At 46.3% G+C, this 23,174-nt stretch overlaps 1 protein-coding gene across 3 annotated transcripts in view; it reads left to right on the top strand.

The window, feature by feature from the left end:
• Positions 1–23,174, top strand: part of Rasgrp1 (RAS guanyl releasing protein 1) — a 62,883-nt gene that overhangs the window by 9,690 nt on the left and 30,019 nt on the right. For 2 of the 3 annotated variants that reach the window (XM_074065629.1, XM_020183592.2), the window contains exon 3: positions 20,006–20,111. In XM_074065629.1, coding sequence (XP_073921730.1) covers positions 20,006–20,111 — 106 coding nt within the window. Of the gene's footprint in view, positions 1–18,203; positions 18,342–20,005; positions 20,112–23,174 lie in introns of those variants that run through there. The other variant, XM_074065630.1, reaches the window with a different exon arrangement.

Here is a 23,174-nt window from a genome sequence, read left to right as displayed (position 1 = left end):
GGACAAGAGCCCTGCGAATGGTGGCTTAGCTGAGAGGAACTGGAGAGCAGCCTCCCCCTAAGTAATCCTCCAAATGCACACTTTGCTGACAGATTTTTTGAAAGGCAGATTGTTGAGTTACAGGTTATTCAGTCAGTGATAAAAGCACATTAGGATACTGGGAACGCAAAAGCAGTCCGCCCTGTAACTGACGAGACGGCAGCAGCTGGACCTTAAGACCCTGGAGAAGGGCATCCCAAGGACAAGTCCACCTCCTGACTTTGGAGCTTCCTTCTGCCTGGAGCCTTTACAGACAGTCTGGCATTGTGCCTTGTTCTGCAGTGACCAAGCTGGGGTTGCCTACCCTAGAGGACTAGCAGGACAAGCTGGGGAAACAGTGAGAGTATAGGCAGGACCAGGTTTGAGGGACAATGGGGAAGGGTCCTGCACTTGTTTGAATGCTGTCACAGTCTTGAAATTCTTAATCATTTTTGAACAAGGGGCCCCCACTTTCATATATACTGGGCCCCCCAAAACGTCAGGAGTTTAAGGACCATAAGACCCTAGGGGGAAAATTTTTTTGTCATTTGCTGAGAACACATGGAATGATACAGATTTATGTCTTATTCTCCTTTTTAGAGGTATAAAAATGTGAAAAAAAACCCTGCACTATCTCCCAGCAGTGAGCACTGTGTTGCATGGTTTGTCCTAGCTCACAAGAGCAGAGCATTACATTTTCCTGCAATTTTGCAAATCAGTTGTTAAATACAGCCATTGTCAAAAATTAAATTACATTTTCTTACAGTTAAATTATGCTTTTTATAAAAAGTTAAGTGTTCAAAACTCAGCACTCCCTAATACGTTACCAAGTTTTAGTGCTACCCGTGCTTTGGGGGCAGTGAGGTCATGTGAGTGGCTTAACTTGACATTGCCTGCGTTGAGAACATTCACACCTTGCACATCAGCCCAGCCCTGGAGAACCCATCGTTAACCACTCCGCAGCACACCCCTGTCTTCCAGGTACAGAGGGCGCTTAGGATGGTGGGAAGGGGACCCGAAAACAGGGGTTCTTACTGGATCCTGGAGAAGAGCAACAATTCCGCCAGTGTCTTGCTGCTTTTGTCTGGAGCTCTTATCAAACAAACCCTCCAGGTACTCTTCAAAGAAAAGAAGCAATGCACCATAGAGATAATTATTGTCACTAAGGAAGGAAGGTTTTCTTAAAGATGTAATAATGGAACCAAAAGTAAAACCTAGGGATTCTCATTCTGGAGCTTCTTAATTTGCCTTTTAAAAATTCTTCAGAACTAAACTACCCCTCGGTGTAGTGGATTCCATTCTTCGTGGGTTACACGCTGTCTGTGTTTGCTTCTGATTGCACCTACAGTCATCTGCCCTCTTTTTCGTACAACACAGTATCAGTACCACTGAGGGGTACATCCAATCCTTTGCTGTGCTGACCGTATTTCCAGTTTACAAGCTGTCTGTCCAGATCCCTTGTCTTCTTATTGCCTGTTGTTTACTGTTTTTTTTTAATTCAAGTTTGTAAAAGCCTTCTATATTTCTTAAAACAACTACTGCCTCTTTATGTAATTTGATACAGGCATTTTTCCCTCTGGTCATTTCCATTTTACATTGCTTTTAGTATTATAATATACAGATGTACATTTTTATGTAGCTAAATTTGTCTTTGTTTCTTTTGTCTTTTCTTAATTCTGAGTTCAAAAATGTATGTTCATAGGATTTCGTGAATATCTCATTGTCACCTTATTCAAAGTTTTATTAATAAAATGACAATGAAATGTCTGTTGTGAATGCTGAAACTTTGGAAGTTATTGCAGGAGAAAAGAAGTCTTTGGTTGTGTTTCTGAGATTAGCTTAACACAGCCTGGTTTGGGCTTAAAACCAAAATGTTGTGGACCAGTCACTTTATAACTCAGAGCCTCAGTTTCTCCTCATTGTGATATTACTGAAATGAACTCCAAACCTAAGTCTGAAAGAAGGGATAGTGAGGCCTCAATCATGACACTGAACGTGAACTTGAAGAAAGCACTTCAGACTTGTGTATTTAAAGACAGTGCTTTCAACTGTCAGGAGACCCAGTAACCCTTCAGATGGAGGCTTAGAAATCCAACCAAATTTAAATCCATTATTTCTAAATTATTAATACAGACTAAGTGTGTATTCTTACATTGGCTTTTTTTCCATTGTGGTAAGATACACATAATGTAAAAAGAACCACTTACCTAGACTGTTGAAATATGCAAAATATTTTAGTAGTAGATAACTTTTGAGTAATTACAATGAACAGCAAAATGATTATATTAATGTTTCATATATGTCAATTTCCATTATTTTATAAGCACTTGTATTTACCAAAGACCTAACTGCAACTCAGCTCTCAAACTTACTTTTTAAATTTTAATAACTTCTAAACCTTTTCATATTCACTATAGAAAACTCAGAAAACACAGAGTAGCAACAGGAAGAATGTTCAAGTCACCATTCCACCACCACAAGAAGGTTAACTCTAGCGGTATTCTGGATGTATCTTTCTGATTGACATCTATGGAGATTTACATATCCTGTAATTATATCAACTTTTTGATGACAGAGGCTTTATAACTTTGCTTTCTCTAATTCACATCTTAAACAATTATGATCTTGTAATCAACTTGAGTTTTTATAAAGAGGTATGCTAACACACAAAGTTGCTATTTTATCCTCAAATTGATTTTAAAAAATAATTCTGGTATAATTCCATCAAATATAGGACATAAAATTGAAAGTTGCTTGGTAACTGACACCATGCTAATGAAGAAATAAAGGCATCACAAGAAGTGTGCTTGGTTCTTTCCAGTGCTAGGTGCTGATTATAGATATCATGAATGAAAGAAACAAACAAAAAGCTTCCCCTACCTAAACATTCTGCATTTGAGCTTTCTTTTTATGTTATGGATATGAAGGTGGGATGAAACTTTACTTTCAGAAACAAAGACAGACCTTTTGTCCTCATTAACTTCCTGCAGGAGTCTTAGGTAGCATCTGGGGGAGGTACTCTGCTGGGAAGAGGAGGCCGTGGGCAGCAGTCAGTCAAAGGAGGCTGCATTGCCCACTTTGGGTTTTTCCAGAGTGTGGTCAAAGGCCCTGGGGAGATGGCTGAGGCTCTTGCTAGAGCCTTCAAGCAAGAGAAGCTGCCAGGATGGAAGCTGACACCAGCAATTAATTGAAATGGAAAAAAAGGGACCACAGTACCAGAGGAGAGCAGAGACTGGTGGTTTTGGAGAGAAGAAAGGGAATAAGCAGAGCTGTATGGGAGTTGGAGTGAAGCCTTCTGAGAATTTAGGAAAGATGTGGCCTTACGCCAGAAAGCAAGAATTTCTGGGTGGGGAAGCAAGGAGAGCTGTCTGTCTCCTCTTACCAATCTCTCTGAAGCAAGATCTAGGACTTGGACTTGTAATCTTGTAAACAGCCCCATTTTAAAGGGGGAACTAAGAGAATCCAGGAAGCAAAAAAAAAAAAGAATCCTACAGTTGTCCTGGATGAGTTTGTCTCATTAGAATGTAGTTACAGCCCTAACCTGATGAGCAATTCATCACGATGGTCAACTTTGCATTCATTTGTTGAATCCTTTTGCGCAGGGGTTTTCTTGTTCTCCCAGCCCTTCTACCACTGTGGACTGCAGCTTTACTCCATCCTGACTTGCCTTTTGGGTTCACCATTTACCTCCAATCCCAGGAATTATTCATCTTCTGATATAAAGCTTGCCAGAAGAGAACCATACTGCTGGCCGCTGAGCTGTTTTCAGTTACTGCTGAGTATGAGCAAGTTAGTCTCAGTGGCTAACTCTAGAACTCTGGGGTTCACCTGGTAGTTTGGATATTCTTGAAGCCTCAGTGAAAACGCTCCCCCACTTTGCTTCTTGGACCCCCCTCATTCTGATAATGAAGTTTAGAGTCTCATGACCTAGTCCACAGCCACCACCATTGACCAGAGATGGACTTAGCTTCAGTTAACTGGAAAGTGTACCCTCCAAATTGTAAACAAAAAAGATGGAGGAGGACCCCTGGTTTAAAAGAGACCAGTCACAGGCTAGGTGCAGTGGCTCATGTCTGTAATTCCAGCTACTCAGGATGCAGAATTCCATGGAGCCACAGTTCAAGGCCAAGAGTTAGCAAGACCTAATCTCAGTCAATAGTTGGGCCCGATGGTATCAGCTATGAGAGAAGAGTAAGCAGGATGTGGTGCAGGTGAGCCTAGGCAAAAATGCGAGACCCTATCTAAAAAGTAACTAAAGCAAAAAAGGACTGGAAGTGGGCCTCACAAGCACGAGGCCCTGAGTTCACATACCAGTCATGGTGTGTGACCTTCCTTCTACAAATCATGTGTGTGTCAGTGTACACATACACTCACAATATATAACTACATATATTTAGAAATTTGGACTTTCATTTTCTGTACTTTTGGGGTCCTATCCAGGAAGCTACTAATTGGCCATCTTGATGTTAAGGAATTATAACAAATCACTATTGGTTTTGCTCTGGGTTTCTTATTTTTAATTTTTATTAGTATATTAATCGTATGTGTTGATGGGGTTCGTGTGATGTTTACACGCACACAGCGTACAACCATCAGACCCAGCCTCCCTCTGTCCACACGTCCTTCACTGCTTCTGTTGTTCTCATGTTCGGGTCTGTGTCTTCAGTGTCTGTGCATGTGTGTGTGAGAGAGAGAGACAGAGAGAGAACGCGCTCCTCCTCTTTCCGTGTCGGGATTCTTTCACTTTATGATCTCCAGCTCCATCCATTTTGCTGCAATGACAGGATGGCATTCTTCCTTATGGCTGAATACACCACATTTTCTTTATCCATTCATCCACTCAGCTGATGACCACTGAGGCCCATTGTGCATCTTACCTATTGTGACCAGTGCCACCATATGGCCACAGGCACACAGGCATCTCTTTGGTGTGCTAATGTAATCTCCTTCAGATGTGTCCCCAGGCATAGGATGGCTGGCTCATACAGCACATCTGCTTGTAGTTTTCTGAGGAGCTTCCTTCTGGTTGCTATAATAATGGCTGTACTAATTCACACTCCCATCAGCCACATGTAACGGGTCCTTTTTCTCTGTACCCTCACCAGTATTTGTTATTTTTTGGTTTTGGGGGTGAAATGATAACCTCCTTGTCATCTTGATTTGCATTTTCCCGGGGGCTAATGTGCTGAGCGGTCATGTTTGTTTTCCATTCATAGGTTCTTCTTTTCAGAAGCGTTGATCCTCATCATTTGCCCATTTGTAAATTTGATTACTTCTTTTAGTTCCTTATATATCCCGGATGTTAGCCCTCATTTAGGCAAATAGTTAGCAGATACTCTCCCTCATTCTGCGGTGACTCTTCATTCTGTTGGGCATTGGCCATTCTGTTCCTTGTCTGGAAGCTTCATGCTTGTGCTAATCCCATTTTTCAGTTTTGGCTTTTGTTTTCTGTACGTTTGGGGTCCTATCCAGAGAGCTGCTTGAGTTTTTCCCTTATGTTTTCTCCTAGTCCTGTCAGAGCCTCAGATTTTACATTTATGCCATTGATCTGTTTTAAGTTGACTTTGCCCTGTTGACAGAGAAGGATCTAGTTTCACTCTTCAGTATGTGGACATCCAGTTTTCCCAGCACCATTTGTTGAAGAGGCTGTCTGTCCTTTCTCCAAAGATGTTTAGCACCTTTGTCAGGAACCAGTTAACGGCAGATGTGTAGGCTCATTTCTGGGATGTTCTTTCCATTTCATGGGTCAGAGCATCTGTGTTTTATACCAGTACCATACTGCATTTGTTACTAGGGCTCTGTTGTATGTCATAAAATAAGGTATTGTGATGCCTCCCGCATTTTCTGGAATCTGTTATTCTAATTTTCCCGGGCAAGTGATATGAAGTGGCTGTGTGTATTTTAAAGACAGGAGAAGAAAGTAAAGAATGAAAATTGAGGCTCTTTGGTTGCACACCATTGAATTAACTTATCCACGTCCTGTACCTGACGTCCCATGTCATATCTGCCCATTCTCCACTTAACACTGAGATGTTGAATTATTCAGCGTTAAACACTGAGAGAAGAAGAGGAGAGGGGAGGGAAACTAGAAACTCGAATCTTCAGGTTTCCTACCAGAGGCCATGGTTGGAGTTAAGAGTGAGAGAACATATTCCTCTCCTCCCACCCCTCCTACACACACACCCGGTGTTGATGATGAAAATGTCACAGCCTTGGCACAGCCCAGTTTCAACAAGGCAATGAGTTCACAGCAAGAGGCCATGGGAGGCCACAGGCGTTGTGGGTTTTGGACTGTAATCCTGACTCTGGTATTTACCAAGTGTTGCTTTTGCCAAATTATTTTGCTATAATTTTCGCATCTGCAGGATGGTTAATGGTGGTGAAAATTGTTAAAGGCTGTGGTGTCGGTGAAAATGCGGTAAGGTTGTGTTGGTTTGAGTTTTCCCGGAAGCAGATCCTGAGACTCTGAATACAAGTAGCGTGCTTTGGAAGGGGCTTCTGTGAAAAGCTGCAGAGGATCGGGAGAGGTTTCATCCAGGGCGCACCATCCAGGAGTTCCCACCGTGACAGTGGAGGTAGAAGACGCCCTTGGAGCCACCCATCCAGGGGAGATGTGACTACCTGCCAGGTCCCATCAGTCCTTGGTTAAGGGCTGGTGTAGAGGGCGCTGTTGGCGAGCCTTGTGCTCAGGTGAGGGTGTGAAGGGCCTCAGAGCATCCTGGGCAGGTAGAATTCAGTTTGGCATACACCATGATGGATGATAAGAACTGAGCATGCACGTGTGCACCCCGAGAGGCCCCATTACAGAGCCAGAAAGCAAAAGCTCGATAGATGTTAGATGGCAAATGCGGGCTACATAAAATCCAGACGAGCAGATGCCAAGGTGGTCCCTGGACAGCTTTTCAGAAATTATAAATTTTGTGTTTCATCCTGGATATCTTGATGTCAGAGGTCTGAAGCAAGGCCTTGAGATCTTTTGGGTTTGGGGCTTATTGTTTGTTTTGCTTTGTTTTTAAGCTACTCAGGAAAATCTTGACAATCACACAGTTTTAGTATATCCATTTATTTTTTAATAAGCTTGGCAATATTCATTCTAAGAGAAAAAGCATTGACTCTTCTCCCAAAACTCCCCAAAGCCTATTGAATATTATCAGTAAGGCCCCTTTAGAAAAAAGTCACCACCTAAAGTCCCAAAATGTTACCTACTGTCAACATGATTCACATATTTATTTATCACTCAGTGATTACTGCACAAATATGCTTGAAGAATACTGAAGTGTCCAACACCTGAACGCAGAACTTTCCTGTGGCTTCCAGAGGTGACCAGGTATTTTAGTGCTAAAAGGTGGAAGAGAAAGGGAAATAAAGCCATGGAAGTGTGACCTGCATCACCATCTGCTCCAGACCTATCCTGACTGCCGCAGAGCTGTGGTTTTACTTATGTCACTTTGCATGGACAGCGGGTGCTTTTGAAGGACAGAAACTGAAACAACCACATGTTCCCCACTTTGCCAAGCAGTGCATCCAAAGCCTTACCAACAGGAAGCCATATCTCTGCTGACTTCTACACATGTGGGGGTCTGAATTTGTTCCACTGGTGAGTGAGGGACCCAGCACCCCAGTGACAGACCTGGGAAGCTCTGGAGACTTGCTTCTCAGATGTCCTTCCATTATACGTCCTCAGTGTCTAAAGAGTCAAGAAAGGGTGTGGGCAGGAAGAAACCTGAGGCTCAGGTGCTAATTCTGGTAAAATGAGGGAGGAAAAGTAATAACTGCAAGTGGCGGAGCTTCTGAAATCACAAAATTAGCCAAGCTCAGCGAGAGGAAGCCACCGTGTGACAGCTGAGGCCTGCACACACTTTCTGGCTGAGTCTTTTTAGGGGCTCTAGGTTAGGGGAAGGTATGCATGTAGAAACTGAAGGAAGGTTCAGGGCTCTCTGGCAGTGACACATAGGACTTAGGTGGAAGGGACAACGAGTGTCTGCTGTTCTGTTTCGTGAGGCTGGGGATGGAGCCCAGGGCTGAGCGGCATCCCAGCCTGCAGTTTTGACAGAGTGAAGGTTTCTGGAGACCACCTGCATTTGTAGTTTTAAAGAAAAGACCAGTGTGTGTGAGAAGTCCCCAGCTCTGTGACCCCGATCTACCTTTCCACTCCTCTCTCCCCACATGCGAGCGCTTTTTAATTCAGCCAAACTGGACTTTATATCCTCTTGCAAATAAGCTTTAACTCTGTCTTCTCCAAACCCAGAAATCATTTTCCCCCACCCAGCACACCCTATCCTCCATCTGGCTCTGTCCAAACCTGGCCCCTCCTTCAAGGCGCAGCTCAAACACCACAGTCTTGTAAGATTTTCTTTCCCTTCCTCTGTGCTGGCTCTGTGCTTGTTGGTACCTCCGTCCAGGCCTTTCCTGCGTTCTGTGTGTGGCCTTCTGATGCTGGCTGGGACAGGATCCTTGTTACGTCTGCATCATAGAAGATTTTGTTTGTTTTCTGGTTTTTGGCAATACTGGGGTTTGAACTCAGGGCCTTGCATTTGCTAGGTGCACTCTACCTCTTTGAGCCGTAGTCCTGAGTCATTTCTGCTTTAGTTATTTTTCACAGGCCCCCATTAATCTGCATAAATGCTTGCACTTTTTTGCCTGAGCCAGCCTCAGACTGCCATCCTCCTACTTATGCCTCCCTCATAGCTGGAGTGACAAGTGTGCACTGCCCTACCCTGCTTGTTTCTTGAGATGGGGTCTTACTAACTTTTTGCCAGGGATGGCCTGGAACACCATCCTCCCAGTTTCTTCCTTCCAAGTCACTTGAATTATAGGCATGAGCCACAGTGCCCAGCTTGTCATAGCATTTTTTGAATGAAGAACCCTGGACTCATAAGCAAACCCAAGTTTAGAACTCCAGTGCTGCCCTTTGGCAGAGGAATTATCTGTGGGCTCTGATTTACCCAGCATTGATACTCAAAATATTTAATCACTGGCAGCACAGGCCCCCATTAAACTGAATAAAAGCAACCTAGGCAGATGGGGGAGCAGCTCTTTATAAATGGATAGAGTCCCTCTCTCATCAAGGTTGGGGGATGGACCAGTGAGATCCGTCGCACATGTGAGAGCACCTGGAGAGTGAGAGGTCTTGTGAAAATCAGAGTCAGGGTCATCTGGTGGCATTTCCAGCACCACACATGGTGACCCTCAGTGCTGCCTTGACCACTACTCAGAGCTGGCTCTCAAGGACAAACCAAGGAGTTGTTGAGCAACTGAACAGGACACCACAAATTTGAGAAACTTTGCAATGAACCTGTTAGATGTGCCACCCCCTCCCCACCACCAGAAGTCCATAATATCAGCTTCTTCAAGCATGGCCCCTTACCTTTTGGGGCCTGAAAGATAACAATTTTTCAGTCAATAAGTTTTAGGGGAACCTAATGAAAAGCCTAGGGAGGCTTTTTGAACATTAGTGTGAAGTTTTCTCCCTAGATGATCCCTTCTGTTGCACAGTGATCTTAAAACTCAGGGTCCTTGAAGATAGCTGGGTATCTAGGCTCACTCTCCTAGATGTGTAAGTGGAATTACATCTCAACAACATTAATCCAGATTAAAAGACAAAGTTCCTGCTTTGTCCTTATAGTTTCTTGTCTTCTCTTTTTTCCTTAAAAACTGTTAGCTTCCTCACCAGCCTCTGTCCTCCCTAGACTCCACCCATCTCCAGATCCTGACGACTCAAATCTTCAGCCACCTCCCCTCCTACAGGCATTTGGCTCATTCTCGTGTTACGTGCCCTGCTTTGTGTCTGCTGGCCCTCAGTTGATGTTTTCCTTCCTTTGGGTTTTTGTTGTTTGTGGCAGTAATAGGGGGTTGAACTCAGGGCCTTGAGTTCAACTATTTGAGCCACTCCTCCATCCCTTATACTTTAAGTGAAGGAAAAGGTCCCAGAGTAATGTGATCAGTGGGATATGGGAACTGACTAAAAGTAGACATGTCCCTTTCCTAACCCTTGAAGGATCCCCACTCAAAAGGCATTCCAGAGCCAGGCTCCTGTGCCCTGCCTGTAATCATAGCTGCTTGAGAGGCTGAGATTGGGAGGGTTGAAGTTTGAGGTCAGCCCAGGGAAATAGCTCATGAGGCCCCCATCTTCAAAATAACCAGAGCAAAATGGACTGGAGGTGTGGCTCAAGAGGTTCAGCACCTACCTGCTTTGCAAGAGTGAATTCCTGAGTTCAAACCCCAGTTCCACTACCAAAAAAATAGTCCCTGAAACCCTATGTCAATGGGAAAAACCTGGGCATGGTGGCATAAGCCTGTCATCCCAGTGACTCCAGGCAGCTTAAAATAGGAGGATCCCAGTTCAGGCCAGCTTAGGCCAAAAACAAGACCCTATCTCCAAACAACCAGGACAAAATAGACTGGGGATGTGGTCCACACTGTAGAGCACCTGCCTAGCAAGCATGAAGCCCTGAGTTCAAACCTCAGTACTACCAAAAAAACAAATGACAATGCAGAATTATCACCAATAAGAATAACTGAAAAACCTACAAAGATGCGAAAAACTGGGACAATAATGTGCAGCCTTCCTGTGTCTCTCGAGCTGGGGTCCACTGCCAAGCTGTTTTTACCTCTCTTGAGTCTCTTTTCATGGGTGAAACAAGAAAATACCTACCGTGAAGTGCTGTAGTAAAATTGGCAACAATCTGTCACACGCCTAGCCCTAGCCCTTATCTGCCCATCTGGTTAGGTGCTCTGCCCACGGTGACAATTACTGTTATTAGTGTTTTTGTTTTTATCATTATTCAGCACACAGGAGGTCAGTTCCAGATGTGATTTTTGTCTTTAGAAGTCTCAGGCTGTGATGGGGGACAGAGCAGGCTTTAAGTCAAATTACCAAGCACCCACACTGTCGCTCATGGATATGTGACTGCAAGCACATCGCTTTACTCTGTTTCCTCACCTTTAAATAATGAAAATAATGACAATCGCACAGAGATCCTGGGAGGCTCACAGGAGACCCCATGTAAGAAGAAAGTGGTTGACTGCAATCAGCATAGGACTTGAGCAGCTCAGTGAGGTTTTCCTATGCCTACGTGACAGCTGTCAGGCCACCTAGACCTGTGACCCACAAACCAATGAGACATCACAGTTGAGGACCTGGTTCTCCCCCAAAAGATGTCAACATTCTTTCTTTATCTAGACTGATCTCCTGGTTGACTCTCTGCTGGGAAGGAGGGGGTGGGGGATTAGCAAGCTCTCAGTCTTCAAGTGTTAAGTGGAGGCTCAGAAGGAGGCAGGGCCAGGCCACCTGAGTTTGAATCCCAGGTCTATTACTTACCAGCTGTGTAAACAGGCACATGACATCAGTTTCTTATTGCTATCAGATAGCAATAATACTACCTATTTCATAGGGTTAATACATAAAGGCTGTCTTGGAGCAATACCTGGTACACAGGAAGTACCCCAAATATGTTAGCATAAAAGGTAGGAAGCATCAAACAGTCAGGATAAACCTTGACTTCTGGTTAGATGCTCTACTTCCTGTGACAACACCAGCTATTTCCCATGATCTCTACCATCTTCCAGTTGGGAAAGGCACTGTGAGTTTCAGTCTTGCCTTTCAACAGCCACACAACATCAGTTCATAACTTGGGATGTTTCAAATCACATTCTTACTTGGCCCTTGGCTACTAAGGAGAGGCCAGTTTCTTCCTTAATTCTAGTGAGAAGAGACTCGCCATCCATGCAGTCCTCTCTTCCAGGGATGCTCCCACGCCTTCATGCAGGCCCCTCCTCGACACCCAAGTCTTGAGGGCCTCAGCAGAAAGTGCACTTAGAACCCAGGATTGGAAGGAAGCTTGGAAGGCCACCTGACAGCTGCAAGACCACGTCAAGGGGAATCCAAGTCCAGTGTCATTGACACAGGCAGTATGACAAACCACAATAGGTGTGGTTACCATTAAGTGTTTGATGGAAAATCATGGTCTCAGTCTAGAGCAGCCAAGGACCAACAAGAACAAAGGAAGAAAACCAAATAATGTTCTAAAGCTGGTGAGAAAATAAGAACAATTCACCTTTGTTATAGTGCTTCATGGTTTACTAAGCATTTTAATACACTTAATCAAATGTACCCTAATCCTAACTATAACCTAAAGCAGGGAGGGAGACCAGAGACTGCTCAGTGACTGTTACTGTACACGGAGTAATGGTGATGTTTTCTGTACAGAAGTTTTTGCTGCAGCACAGTAAGCAAAGATGAAATTCTGTGATGAAGTGTGTTGTGGTAAGGCCATATTTAGTGTCTGGCTCCTTTATGTTAGCATCCACTGATCTGATGGCTGCAATTCTGCCACACGCTGGAATGAGGTTATGTTATCTGGACTTGCAGATCTGATCAGGCTGAGTCACATTTAGAAGCATTTTCTGAAGAAGACTGCGGAGGTAGGTATCTCATCAGTAATTCTCACATGGACCTTGTAGTATTTCACTGTGTGAGCATGTGGGAAGTTCTCCCACTTGCTTCCTCATACCTTCTAGGCCTGCCCCTCAAAGGCCTAGAATTTAATGGGCAACAGCAAAGTGACAGGAATGAGTGCCACTGAGCAAGGTTAGCGTGCTGCCCCAGATTTTTCTCCTGGTTTCTTTGTGTCTGCCTCCTTTTGTTTGGGTCCCTTGGCCCTTTGCTGGCCTCTGTCCCAGCCACCTGTGGCTGTTGTCAGTGTTCCTCACAGAGGCTGGGACAGAGCCCTGCTGTTCCTTCTCCCCTGACCAGGGATACTTCTCTGGTACCGTGGAAGGAGTGGTCATTGTCTGTGAGCCAAGTAGGTTGCATCAAAAACAAAGGCCTTCAAATCAAATCAAACTGCAGCCTGACTGCACAGCCAGATAACTCAATTGTTCCCATCAAGTTTGGTGGGTGCTGGGAGTAGAAGCTGGCACTGCCTTCCAACGACTATGGCCCTTAAGAGTCTAAAGTCATGGCATTGTCCCACAGTCAGCTCCGCAGGTCTGCCCAGGACTTGTCCTGCCTCCTCCCTGCCCAGATCTTAAGTTACTAGCCCCACCCCCACCCTACCCTCAGTGTGCAGACTTGAAAAGGCCAGCTTCCTTCATGGCCTCTGGGACCCTATTCCTCAGATGTGACAGGTCCTCCAGGGACCTCAGCAGAGGCCATGCAGCTAAAAGCTCTTTCTCACTTTGGGCAGTTAGGGCACTTGGTTAGACATTTATAGATTGCAATCACTCATCCAGAAAATCTAGGTCACTTACCCAGAGCTTTGTGCTTTGGAAGGAAAGTCATGCCAGGGAGGGAAATTCTGACTGCGTCCATCAGCCCTGGATTCTGGAGACTGACCCATTAGCAGCTTCACCCCTGCCCCGTGGTTTTCTGATTCCAGCTTTGCTGTTGCCACTTTTCTGGCCCCTGGTCACAACACACATGTTACTTCATGATGTGCTTACAGCTTTGCCTACTCTCAGTGCACCCATATCTGACATGGTGCCTTTGATACAGTCATAGTCCCTTCACCCATCAGGAGATTTCCATGGACACCAAAGCAAAGGGGAAGGTAGATCGTCCTGGAGTCTCTCTCTCTGGTGTTGGATGCGTGCTGTCATGTCTCATGTCCATTTGGCAGCAAGACATTTCCATCTCATCCCCAGACAAGTCTCATTGTAGGAGAGCCACCCTCACGTCTTCTCAGCAAGGAGCGGGGTCTGGAATGCAGCCCTTTGCCAGTTTCTCTCACAGGGTTCTGAGCATGAGGCAAGCAGCTTATTTAAATCTAAATCAGCCTGGGTGTGGCGGCTCATGCCTGTAATCCTAGAAACTTAGGAGGATTGCGGTGCCAGGCCAGCCTGGGTGAAAAAATTCATGAGACCTCCATCTCAGTGGAAAAAAGCTGGGGATGGTGGTCACACTTATTATCCCCGTGATGGTGGAAAGTATAAAATGGAAGATCAAGATTCAGGTGGGCCTGGGTAAAAAGTGAGACTCTATTTCAAAAATAATCAGAGTAAAAAGGGCCAGAGGTGTGGAGATCAAGTGGTGGTTCCCTGCCCAGCAAGCACAAAACCCTGAATTCAAACCCCAGTATCAGAAAAATACTAAGCCAGAGGAGGAACAGCATGTGGACTGATTTAGAAACCAAGCTGGACCAGATGGCCTCCTGAATCTTGGAGTTCCAGTCATCTGGCTAAGGATCTCATGAGATCCTTCCAGAACCCCCACAGTGGGATAGGATTCAGCCTCCTAAGCATGGTCCCCTTGGTTTTCCTTCTCAACATTTACCGCCCAGCAGTCTTAGGTGTCTTGAGTGTGGGTTTTGACTCCCCAGCTAGGCGGGGGCTTGTCACGGTTAAGGGTTCAGACCTCCTTCAACACCTAGGCCGGTGTTTGCTCAGAGTAGGTTCCTGACCAATGTTGCTTTAGTGGCGAAAAAGAAAAATGTGGTTTTGTGGTGTTGTGATTGAACGCAGGGCTCCTCACATGCTAGGCGGGCACTCTACCTTCAAGCTGCACCCTAGGCTCCTCTCCAAAAGTTTGAAATTGAGACCAAGTGAAAAGTTGGTGTATAGAAGACAGTTGCACTCTGTCATTGGAAGGATTCAGGTAGAAGCCGGAGGACAGAAACTAGAGGTGGTCATCTTCACCTCGACATTCTATGACGCTGTAAGTATGGCTACTGCCAGGGCCGTGACTAAGAGTGGAAAATGGACAGTTGGCTCATAGATAAATGATTCTCCTGAACCCACTCAGCTTTGTGGCTTGCTCTGCTGAGCAAATGGTCCACGGGTGAGGTGTCTTTAATTAGTGTTCTCTAGTAACATATTGCATTTCCCAGTCAAATTGTAAGAATGACATTTCGTGCCCCACTGAAGCGTCAATCCTTTAAAGCAGCCCTATCCCTAAAAAGTGTAAGAAGCATATGGTAGTGAAAATTGTGCCCGTTTTATTACGCATCGCATCTTACTTATTAGAATTTTTAGTATGGCACCCTGCATTTTTTAATGGAATTATTCATTGAAATACTTAAATCAGCGTATAGCAATTATATCAAAATAAAATCCAGTCACCTGGAAAGTAGAGCGCCTGTGTCCACCCACTTTGCAGAAGTGCATGCAATTCGGGATGAGGGCAGGAAGGGAACGACTCTTTGAAGAGGTGGTCATACATAGTGAAAGGCCATATGGGAAAAGAGGTGGTCCCGGGAATGAGGGCATGTGACTACACTGTTGAAAAGGAGAACCAGGAAGGGGGAGGACACGGAGTATCTGCCTAGGTGGAGAGAGTGCTGCTCTCTGCTCCTTCCCTCACCCCAACTCTGCCCCCCTTTGCTGATCGATTGAGTCATCCTCTCTTGGCTTGAGCATTTTCAAGCAGCCACCCCCACAGAGAGCATGTGGGATTCACAAGCCAAAGTGTGGGAGTGCCACTGAGCCTGTGCAGGAAGAGGTGCGAGGGAGAAAAGCAAAGTGTGAAGATGGCTGTGAGTCATAGGCGTGGCACCCTGGGTTCTTAAAGGCACCTTTCAAAAATCGGGATCAAGCAACCAAGGATTACAAGAGTTTTCTAAAATTCACCCGAGTACAAAAGCCATTTTGCCAAATGGGCATTGGCTCCAACAAGGTATACTAGTGACAGCTCTTGGATCTGTAGCCATAAGGAGTGGAAGTGCTCTTAACACTCACCTGGCTTTAGCCTCCTATATCCTGACAGATGGCCATGCAGAATGCAGCCAGGTGAGACAGAAAGAGCAGGGGTTCTAGAATCAAGTTCACACAGAACCAGATCCTGCATCTCCACCCATTATCTCTTTGACCTAAAGCAAATTACTTAGCCTCACTACGCTTTAATTTTGTCAGTAAATTTTGAGCAATGGCTGGGTTGTTCTTAGAAGTAGAAACAGCATACACTTACCAGGTGTCACCCTTGGGCTGGTAGAGTGGTAGAACACCTGCCTAGCAAGTGTGAGGCCCTGAGTTCAAACCCCAGTGCCATAAAAAGAAAACCACCCACTAAGTGTCACCCTCCTGCCTCCATTAGAAGGCTCTGTGATGGGAACGCTTTCATTACTGGAATGTAATTCCCAGCCTATTTCCTATAACTTTGGTGCTGCCTCTGTGCCCCACAGAACAATCCAAGCTTTCTCCAACGAGTAGAACTTCAAATACTGGAAGAGAATTCTGATGTCTCTGAGTCTTCTCTGTGGTCAACCCTTTTAGACACGAAACTTTCCGTGTTACTGATGTCGCCCGTTTCCTCATGTGTGATAATCCATGGTCAGATGCTAGCCAGCCACAAAGAGACAGCAAGGTAGCAAGTTTTAGGTATTGTTCTTATGGAATTAGCCAGGGCCTGTGTCGATCGCTCACGTAAATAAGTTTTTGTCAGTTTCTCCTGCTTTTCGCTGTAATATTCTGGAATACGACCTACAGCTTCCATGAAGAGGGAGACATTTGACCATTGTTAAATGTTGCTTTAAAAAGTTGCATTAACACCACCCCACACCTGGTAGCAGTGACCAGTTTGATTGCATTATTGAACCAATTTTTTTTTTAACCATATCTATTTCTAGTGTTTTCCCTTTGACGTTGAGGTTCCTGCTCTTTGACTTCAGATTCAGAAGTGTAACTTGCTTTGGCTAAGAGAAGGCAGAAGTGGCACCATGGCCTTGGATAGTTTTAGTTACCATTAGCATCCTGTCATTGTCATGAGAAGAGCCCACCTCTGCTGGCCTGCGAGTCCAGGAGGCTAGGTGATGTGTGGAGTAGGCCCCCAGCCAAGCCCAGTCTGCATTGGTTGGTCCCTCACGAATTCTCAGGGGCTCCAGCAAACGTGAATAACAACTGTTTTAAGTCACTGGGTTTAGCACCATTTGTCATACAGCATTTTTGTGACCACAGATAATTATTGCAGAAAGTACATGGGCCAGAAAACAGAGAAAGCAATTCTAATCCTACCTCACCCAAGGGTAAGTTCAGCCAAGATACAGTTTTACCAAACTGTAATGTTTTCTTTTGAAAACTGTACCAAAGAAGAAAATAAGCATATATTCTATGTGTGTGTATATTATACATACACAGAATATTATATATATATTATTATATTCTCAACGCAATAGTTAATGGCAAAAGCAAGCTCGATTTCCAGAGTCACAAAATGTTCAGTTTCCTCTGCAATGCAGTGCACTTATTTCCCAACACACACCGAGTGAGTCCCACCACGTGTCAACGTTGTTCCAGGCTCTGGAGTAGTAGGTTGTGGAGAACATGGATAAGGCTCGGGTTCCATGAAATTGGTATTCTATCAGAGACTCAGGAAGTTAAAAATTTTAAAAAACAAACCAAATAACTTCAGATCAGAAGTGCTGTGAAGAGACATGGGCAGTTTGAGGAAGAACTCTGAGATGTCACCGTCAAGCTGAGGCCTAGGAGTCACGAATGAGCCAAGGGAAAAAAGACCACGTTAAGGAGAACAGCAAATGCAAAGCCACAGGTGGGGCATGAGCTTGGAGTGTTCGAGGTACAGACAGAAGTATGATACGGTACAAAGTGAAGCAGGCAGTATTAATGAGGCCAGGACACAAGGCACTCCACGGGCCACAGTAGGGAATTGGTCTTATTCCAAGGACAGCGGAATTTACTGACGTGTACTGAGGACACGAACTGATTGCCTGATTTGGGAGCTCTGTCCTGGCTGTTCTGTCCTCTGGAGAGTGGGTTGTAGGTGGATGGGAATGGAGGTGGCACCATGGCAGGGCAGTGGGTGAGTACAAGGATGGAGACAAGTGAACAGGTTCAAGTCTACTCTGGAACAAGAACCCAGACTTCCTGATGGATTGCGTGTGAGGGAAAGTGAATTTGGGTAACTCAGAAGGTGGTTGTTGGTGCCATTTCTGGAGAAGGAGAAGAATGGAGGAGGAAGGAACCTGGAGGGAGAAGGCAGGCATTCCGTGTGGATGAGTCAAGTTTGAGTTTAGTCTTTTCAGTGGATTTACAAAATAGGCTGCTAGACGTACCAAGCCTGGTGGTCTCAGCTGTGGTACAAGTTGGGCAGTCGTCAGCATAGAGATGGTATTATAGTCAAATGCCTCCATGAGCTTTTCTAGAAAAAGGCTGAATTTTTTAAACTTAAAACTTAAGAAGCTTTTCAAATTGTTAGAAAAAAGAAATGGGAGGACTAAGCCATAGAGCTTGGTGACATTTAACAGCTCTGCAGAGGAAGAGGAGACAGAAAGAGCCTGAGGGAGAGGTGAGAGAGTGCAATGTGGTGGAAGCTGGAGGAGAAAGCGTTCCAGGAAGGAGAGCCTGCAGCCTGTGTTGAGCTGGGCAGGATGCAAGTGAGTAAGACAGAAGGATGAGAGCAGAGGAGCGACTCCTGCATTTGAATATGGAGCTGAATGGTAATCTTGGAAATACAAGCGTGAGGGGAACTATGAAGGCAGAAGTCAAAATAGAAAGGTTGAAAGGTGAAGGGGAGATGAGACCGTGGTGACAGTGAGGTGTTCCTGAAAGAGGACAGAAAAGCAGAGGAAGCCAGAGGAGATGTGAGCTTAAGGTTTGCTTCATGTCATTTTAAGCAGGAGACACACGGGTGCATTCGAATGCGTTTGGGAGCGAGCCAGCAGAGAGAAAAGTTGATGCTGCAGATGGACAGGTGGCACACCGACCTCCTGGAGCAGGAGAGAGCAGAGCATGGGGCCAGGCCTTCCATGGTAAAGGGGAAGCCAGGCAGTGCCGAAACTGGTGGTCTTGTGATGGGAAGGAGAAAGAGCCTGCCATCTGCTGCAAACCCATTTTCTCAATCAACCGTGACTTCAGGTCAAATGCACTGTGTCCTTTATCCACAACTTAGCAAGCTTGAAACAGAAGGAAAATGCCAGCCCCTTTCCTATAATTTACTTTAAAGAGCAGATGACAGACGGCTCACGTGCGCTCTTTCTATAAATGAAGACAGGTTAGTGAGGAGACATCTCACAGAGATGAGAGTGGACTTAAGACATGCTGCACCAGAGACTGTCAGCAGGCAGAGGTCATTAGTATCCGGGGGACAGAGGAGTCAGAGGAGATTAACAGCGTGTAATCAGCAGCCGTGAAGGAAGGGCCATCCATTGTGATGACTCGCTGAAGCGACAGAGAAGGGTCATCAAAGCTCAGAGGGTGAGAGACACAAGCCTGCTTCCCTCTCCGCCTGCCTCGGGTGGATTTTTCCCAAGGCTGAGCCCAAGTGGAAGTGGCCAGCACGGCAGCCTGGGTGAAGACCAGAGAATAGACCTGGCAGGGAAACCAGCACAGCCCCTGACTCAGATGTTAGCCGGTTTTTGGAACCACTCCGAGGGCATCATCTGTCCTTTGTTAGTGTGTGGAATTCACCGTGTTCTGTGCTACCAGGTGTGAGATGGAAAATGAACTCGCCATGCTCTTTGCTACAAGTCATGGTGGACTGTTGCACCCCACTGACCACCTTCGAGAAGAATGTTGGCTCCTGGGCTTCCTGCTTTGGGCCCCTCCAGAGGCACAGGAACCATAAAACTAGGGTGGCTTTCCTTTCAGGGCCTCTCACCAGCATGAGTCCCTTGCGAGACCAGGGGAGAGCACCACAAAGGTCTTTATGTGCTCAGATGTGTTTGTAAACATTCTGAAAGATATTTCAATGGCAGCCCACCAACACTGGCACACCTTCTCATTCTGATCTCAGAGAAGTTCCTCCTTGCCCCTATTACACAAACTTCAAGCCCCACAGAACCTGGACCTGGACCTGCTTTCGCTTTCATGCCGGCTTCTTCCTGTGTGCAGGCTGCTTTGGGGCGAGTGGTCAAGGAGCATCAGTGGGCATTTGGGGAGGGAGAGTGGGGCAGGAGACAAGAGAAGCCAGGAAACAGGGATGTGTGGTGCTGGGCAGCAGGGCACCCTGCCCTCCGCCCCCAGGGTAACAGAGGGCTGTCTTGTGTCCCAGCGGTGACCTCTCTTAGCTGGACTCACATCCTGCTCTCTGTATTTTCAGATGCAGATGGAAACCTGTGTCGAAGTAACCAACTGCTGCAAGTCATGCTGACCATGCACCGGATCCTCATCTCCTCTGCGGACCTACTCCAGAAAGTGATGGCCCTATATCCTTGACCATGGCAATGGTGACCCCCCCAGTGGGATGCATTCCAAAATTGCTTGAGATTTGAAGTGTGCTCCTTTGTTTAGTTAGGCGGTACCAGTGTTTGAACTCGGGGCCTTGCACTTGCTAAGCAGACACTCTACCACTTGAGCCATACCCCCATCCCTTTTTGCTTTAGTTATTTTTGGAATAGGGTCTTGCAGTTAGACCCTGGCCAGCCTGGATCACAATTCTCCTATTCAGGCTTCCTGTGTAGCTTATTGGTTGGGATGGCGGGGGGAGGAGGGGGTCTTACTAACTTTTTGCCCAGGCTATGATCCTCCTGATCTCCATGTCCTGAGTAGCTGGGATTACAGATGTGAGCCACTGTACCCATCAATATGGTTTTATTTTAATTGGTTTGGAATAAACCCAAGCACTAAATGGGTTCAGATGTCCTTTCAGGAGTGTGGTGAATGTGTGCATGCGTGCATATGTGTAAATGTATGTGTTTGTGTGTCGATTTGGGGGGCAGTATTATTTATGCTGATTGCTCCTGGGGTTGAGCATAGTAGCCATCAGTATCTCTTCCAAGTAAAAACTCCTCTTTCTGTAGAATTGTCACATTCAACTTGTACAAGCTGGTAAGGTCACCAGCATGACTCCAGTGGTGCCTAGCTTCCTGTCCAATTCGTCCACCTTCCCCAGGCTCTGAAGAGGCTTCCTGACGCCACAGCATCTGGAGAGAATTGCCTGGTGCCTTTTTGCCTGGGGCAGAGGCATTGAGTATGCACCAAGCAGAACCCTGCCAGGTGTCCCCCTGCCTGTGCACATGAGCAAGCAGGGTGGGGAAAGTAGTTGCTTTCTCCTCTTGCTGGCGACACTATGAGCAGGTCCCCAGGAGAAAAGTGCTGTAGGCAGGTGACACCAGGGGACTGGCTGTCATGACTGTGGCTGCAGGAATCCTTTGCCAGGCTCTTCACTCCCCCATTTCATTTGCTGGTACACAGAAAAGAGTACTTCATCCTTTAAAAGCCATCAGGACTGACTCCCTGCTTTAAATGCACAGAGGAATCTTTTTCTCCCATCTCGAAGCCATGTTCCCAAGAGGCAAAGGTGGAACCTTGGGAGAAGGCCATGAAATGAGGGCGCAGATAATAAGTGGGTGTGTTGCCTGCAGGGATTTAAAAACGATAGTAAAACCAACTCGCTGTGTCTGTTAATTTTATTAACTCTGTGTACCACTGATTGTAAATCATGCCAGTCATTAAGTTCTCCTTCTAAAAATAAGTTGGTTGCCCTCAGGACTAAATTGTACCTGTGGTGCCTGCCCTTGGTGTCCCACTGGGTGCTGCCCTAAAGTGGCCACTCCACCCTGCCCATCCTCTCTCTGTGGTGTGTGGCTCACCTTCAAGTGTCCCTAACCTAAAAATAAACTCTGTTTTGTCTTCATTCTGTTGTCAGGGTTAGAAAATTGATGTAAAATGTCTTAAGACAGTCTGTGCTCACTGTCTCCTTACTCCTTCTTACTCCTCACGCAAACCCGGCGCCAACCCAACCCCACACTTACCTCTGATGTGACAGGACCTCCCAGTGCCCTGGCCCCACAGTCCTCTTCCATCCTGATGTCCCGAAGCAAGCGTGGGACATCTCTGACAGCCCCGTTCTCCCAGGCCGTCCCCATGGGCTCCCAAGCTGGCCCTTGGCCCTCCTGACCCTAGTCCCCAGCTTCTCACCTGGCCCCTTCTCTGCGTACTCCCTGCACCCAGGCATGGCATCTGGCTTTCTTCCCACCTCAGTGCCTCTCTGTGGGTGGCTTCTCACCAGCACTGTGCTCCTGATGACTTTCAAGTCGCTTTCTTTCACCTAAGCCACGTTGTGAAGGCCTACTGGTGCTTCAAACTTAGCACATTCTGATCCCCACCTCCCTTCCCCACTACCGCCTCATTAATTCCGCACTGACACCATTACCTGAAGAAAGGCCAGAAGCAGTCTTGACTTTCCCCACCACCCAGCCCCAAGGTCTCTCCCTCAGCAAGGACACTGGTCTGGTCTCTTTGCTCCAGTCCCAGGCCAGTGCCTCAGCTCAAGCCCCCATCTTCTCTCCCCTAGGCCTCCGCCCTCTCATCTTCCCGGCCCACTTCTACTTATCTGTTCCAGGAGTTCTTTCCTAAAGACACATCGGACAGGCCGTTGCCTCTGAGCCTCTGCCAGCTATAGCATTCTAGCAGTGCAGGTCCCCCCATGGCCTGGCCCCAGCCCTCCCCTCACAGGAACCTCTCCCCTGCACACTCACTGCCCCAGGCTCCAGAGCTCAGGGGACCCGCCTACAGTTCCTGCACCTGGAAGCCCTTTGCTCCCTCATCCTGGCCAACTCTTTCTTTCATGACCCTGCTGTGAAGCCTCTCTGAGTTTCCCAGCCCTTCTCCCTTTTTACGGTTTTAAGACAGTCTTCTTGATTGGAAATCTGTTTAATTCTTTGACTTGGGTTTTATGCTGCTTAAGTCAAAGCATGCCTCTCCTCTCTGTAGCCTGGCTGTAATCTGCTAGAGAAGCTGCTGGAAGTCTATGGCTGCAGGTATTCTGTTGGCTAATTTAATTCATCCACCTGAACTCCAGTCTGTAAGCTTTGCAATGCAATGCTTACGCACTCTGATCTTTGTAGCTGATGGTTCAAATAAACTGTAGAACCTTGGGGCTCCCCGCTATGGTTAGGACTCTGCTAGCAGTATAAAACTTTTCCCAGGTATTGCAAAATATGAAGTTACAAATTACTTTGAGAAAGATATGAATTTTTTTGTTATTTGGTGGTACTGGGGGTTTGAACTCAGGGCCTCATGCTTGCTAGGCAGGCGCTTTACCACTTGAGCTATGCCTGCAGCTGTTTACGTTGCTTATTTTTGAAGTAGGGCAAGCCTAGACCATAAGCCTCCTATTTTATACTCTCCCCCCTCCCCACCCCTGTAGCTGGGATAACAGGTGTGTGCCACCACATCCATCTATTGCCTGAGATGGGATCTCACTAACTTTTCCCAGACTAGCCTGGCACGTGATCCTCCAGATCTCTGCATCCAGAGTAGCTAGG

The sequence above is a fragment of the Castor canadensis genome, chromosome 2 (genome assembly GCF_047511655.1).
Source record: "Castor canadensis chromosome 2, mCasCan1.hap1v2, whole genome shotgun sequence".
NCBI classification, from domain to species: Eukaryota; Metazoa; Chordata; class Mammalia; order Rodentia; family Castoridae; genus Castor; species Castor canadensis.
The sequence above is the reverse complement of the archived record's forward strand: the minus strand, read 5'-3'. Positions and strand labels throughout refer to the sequence as shown.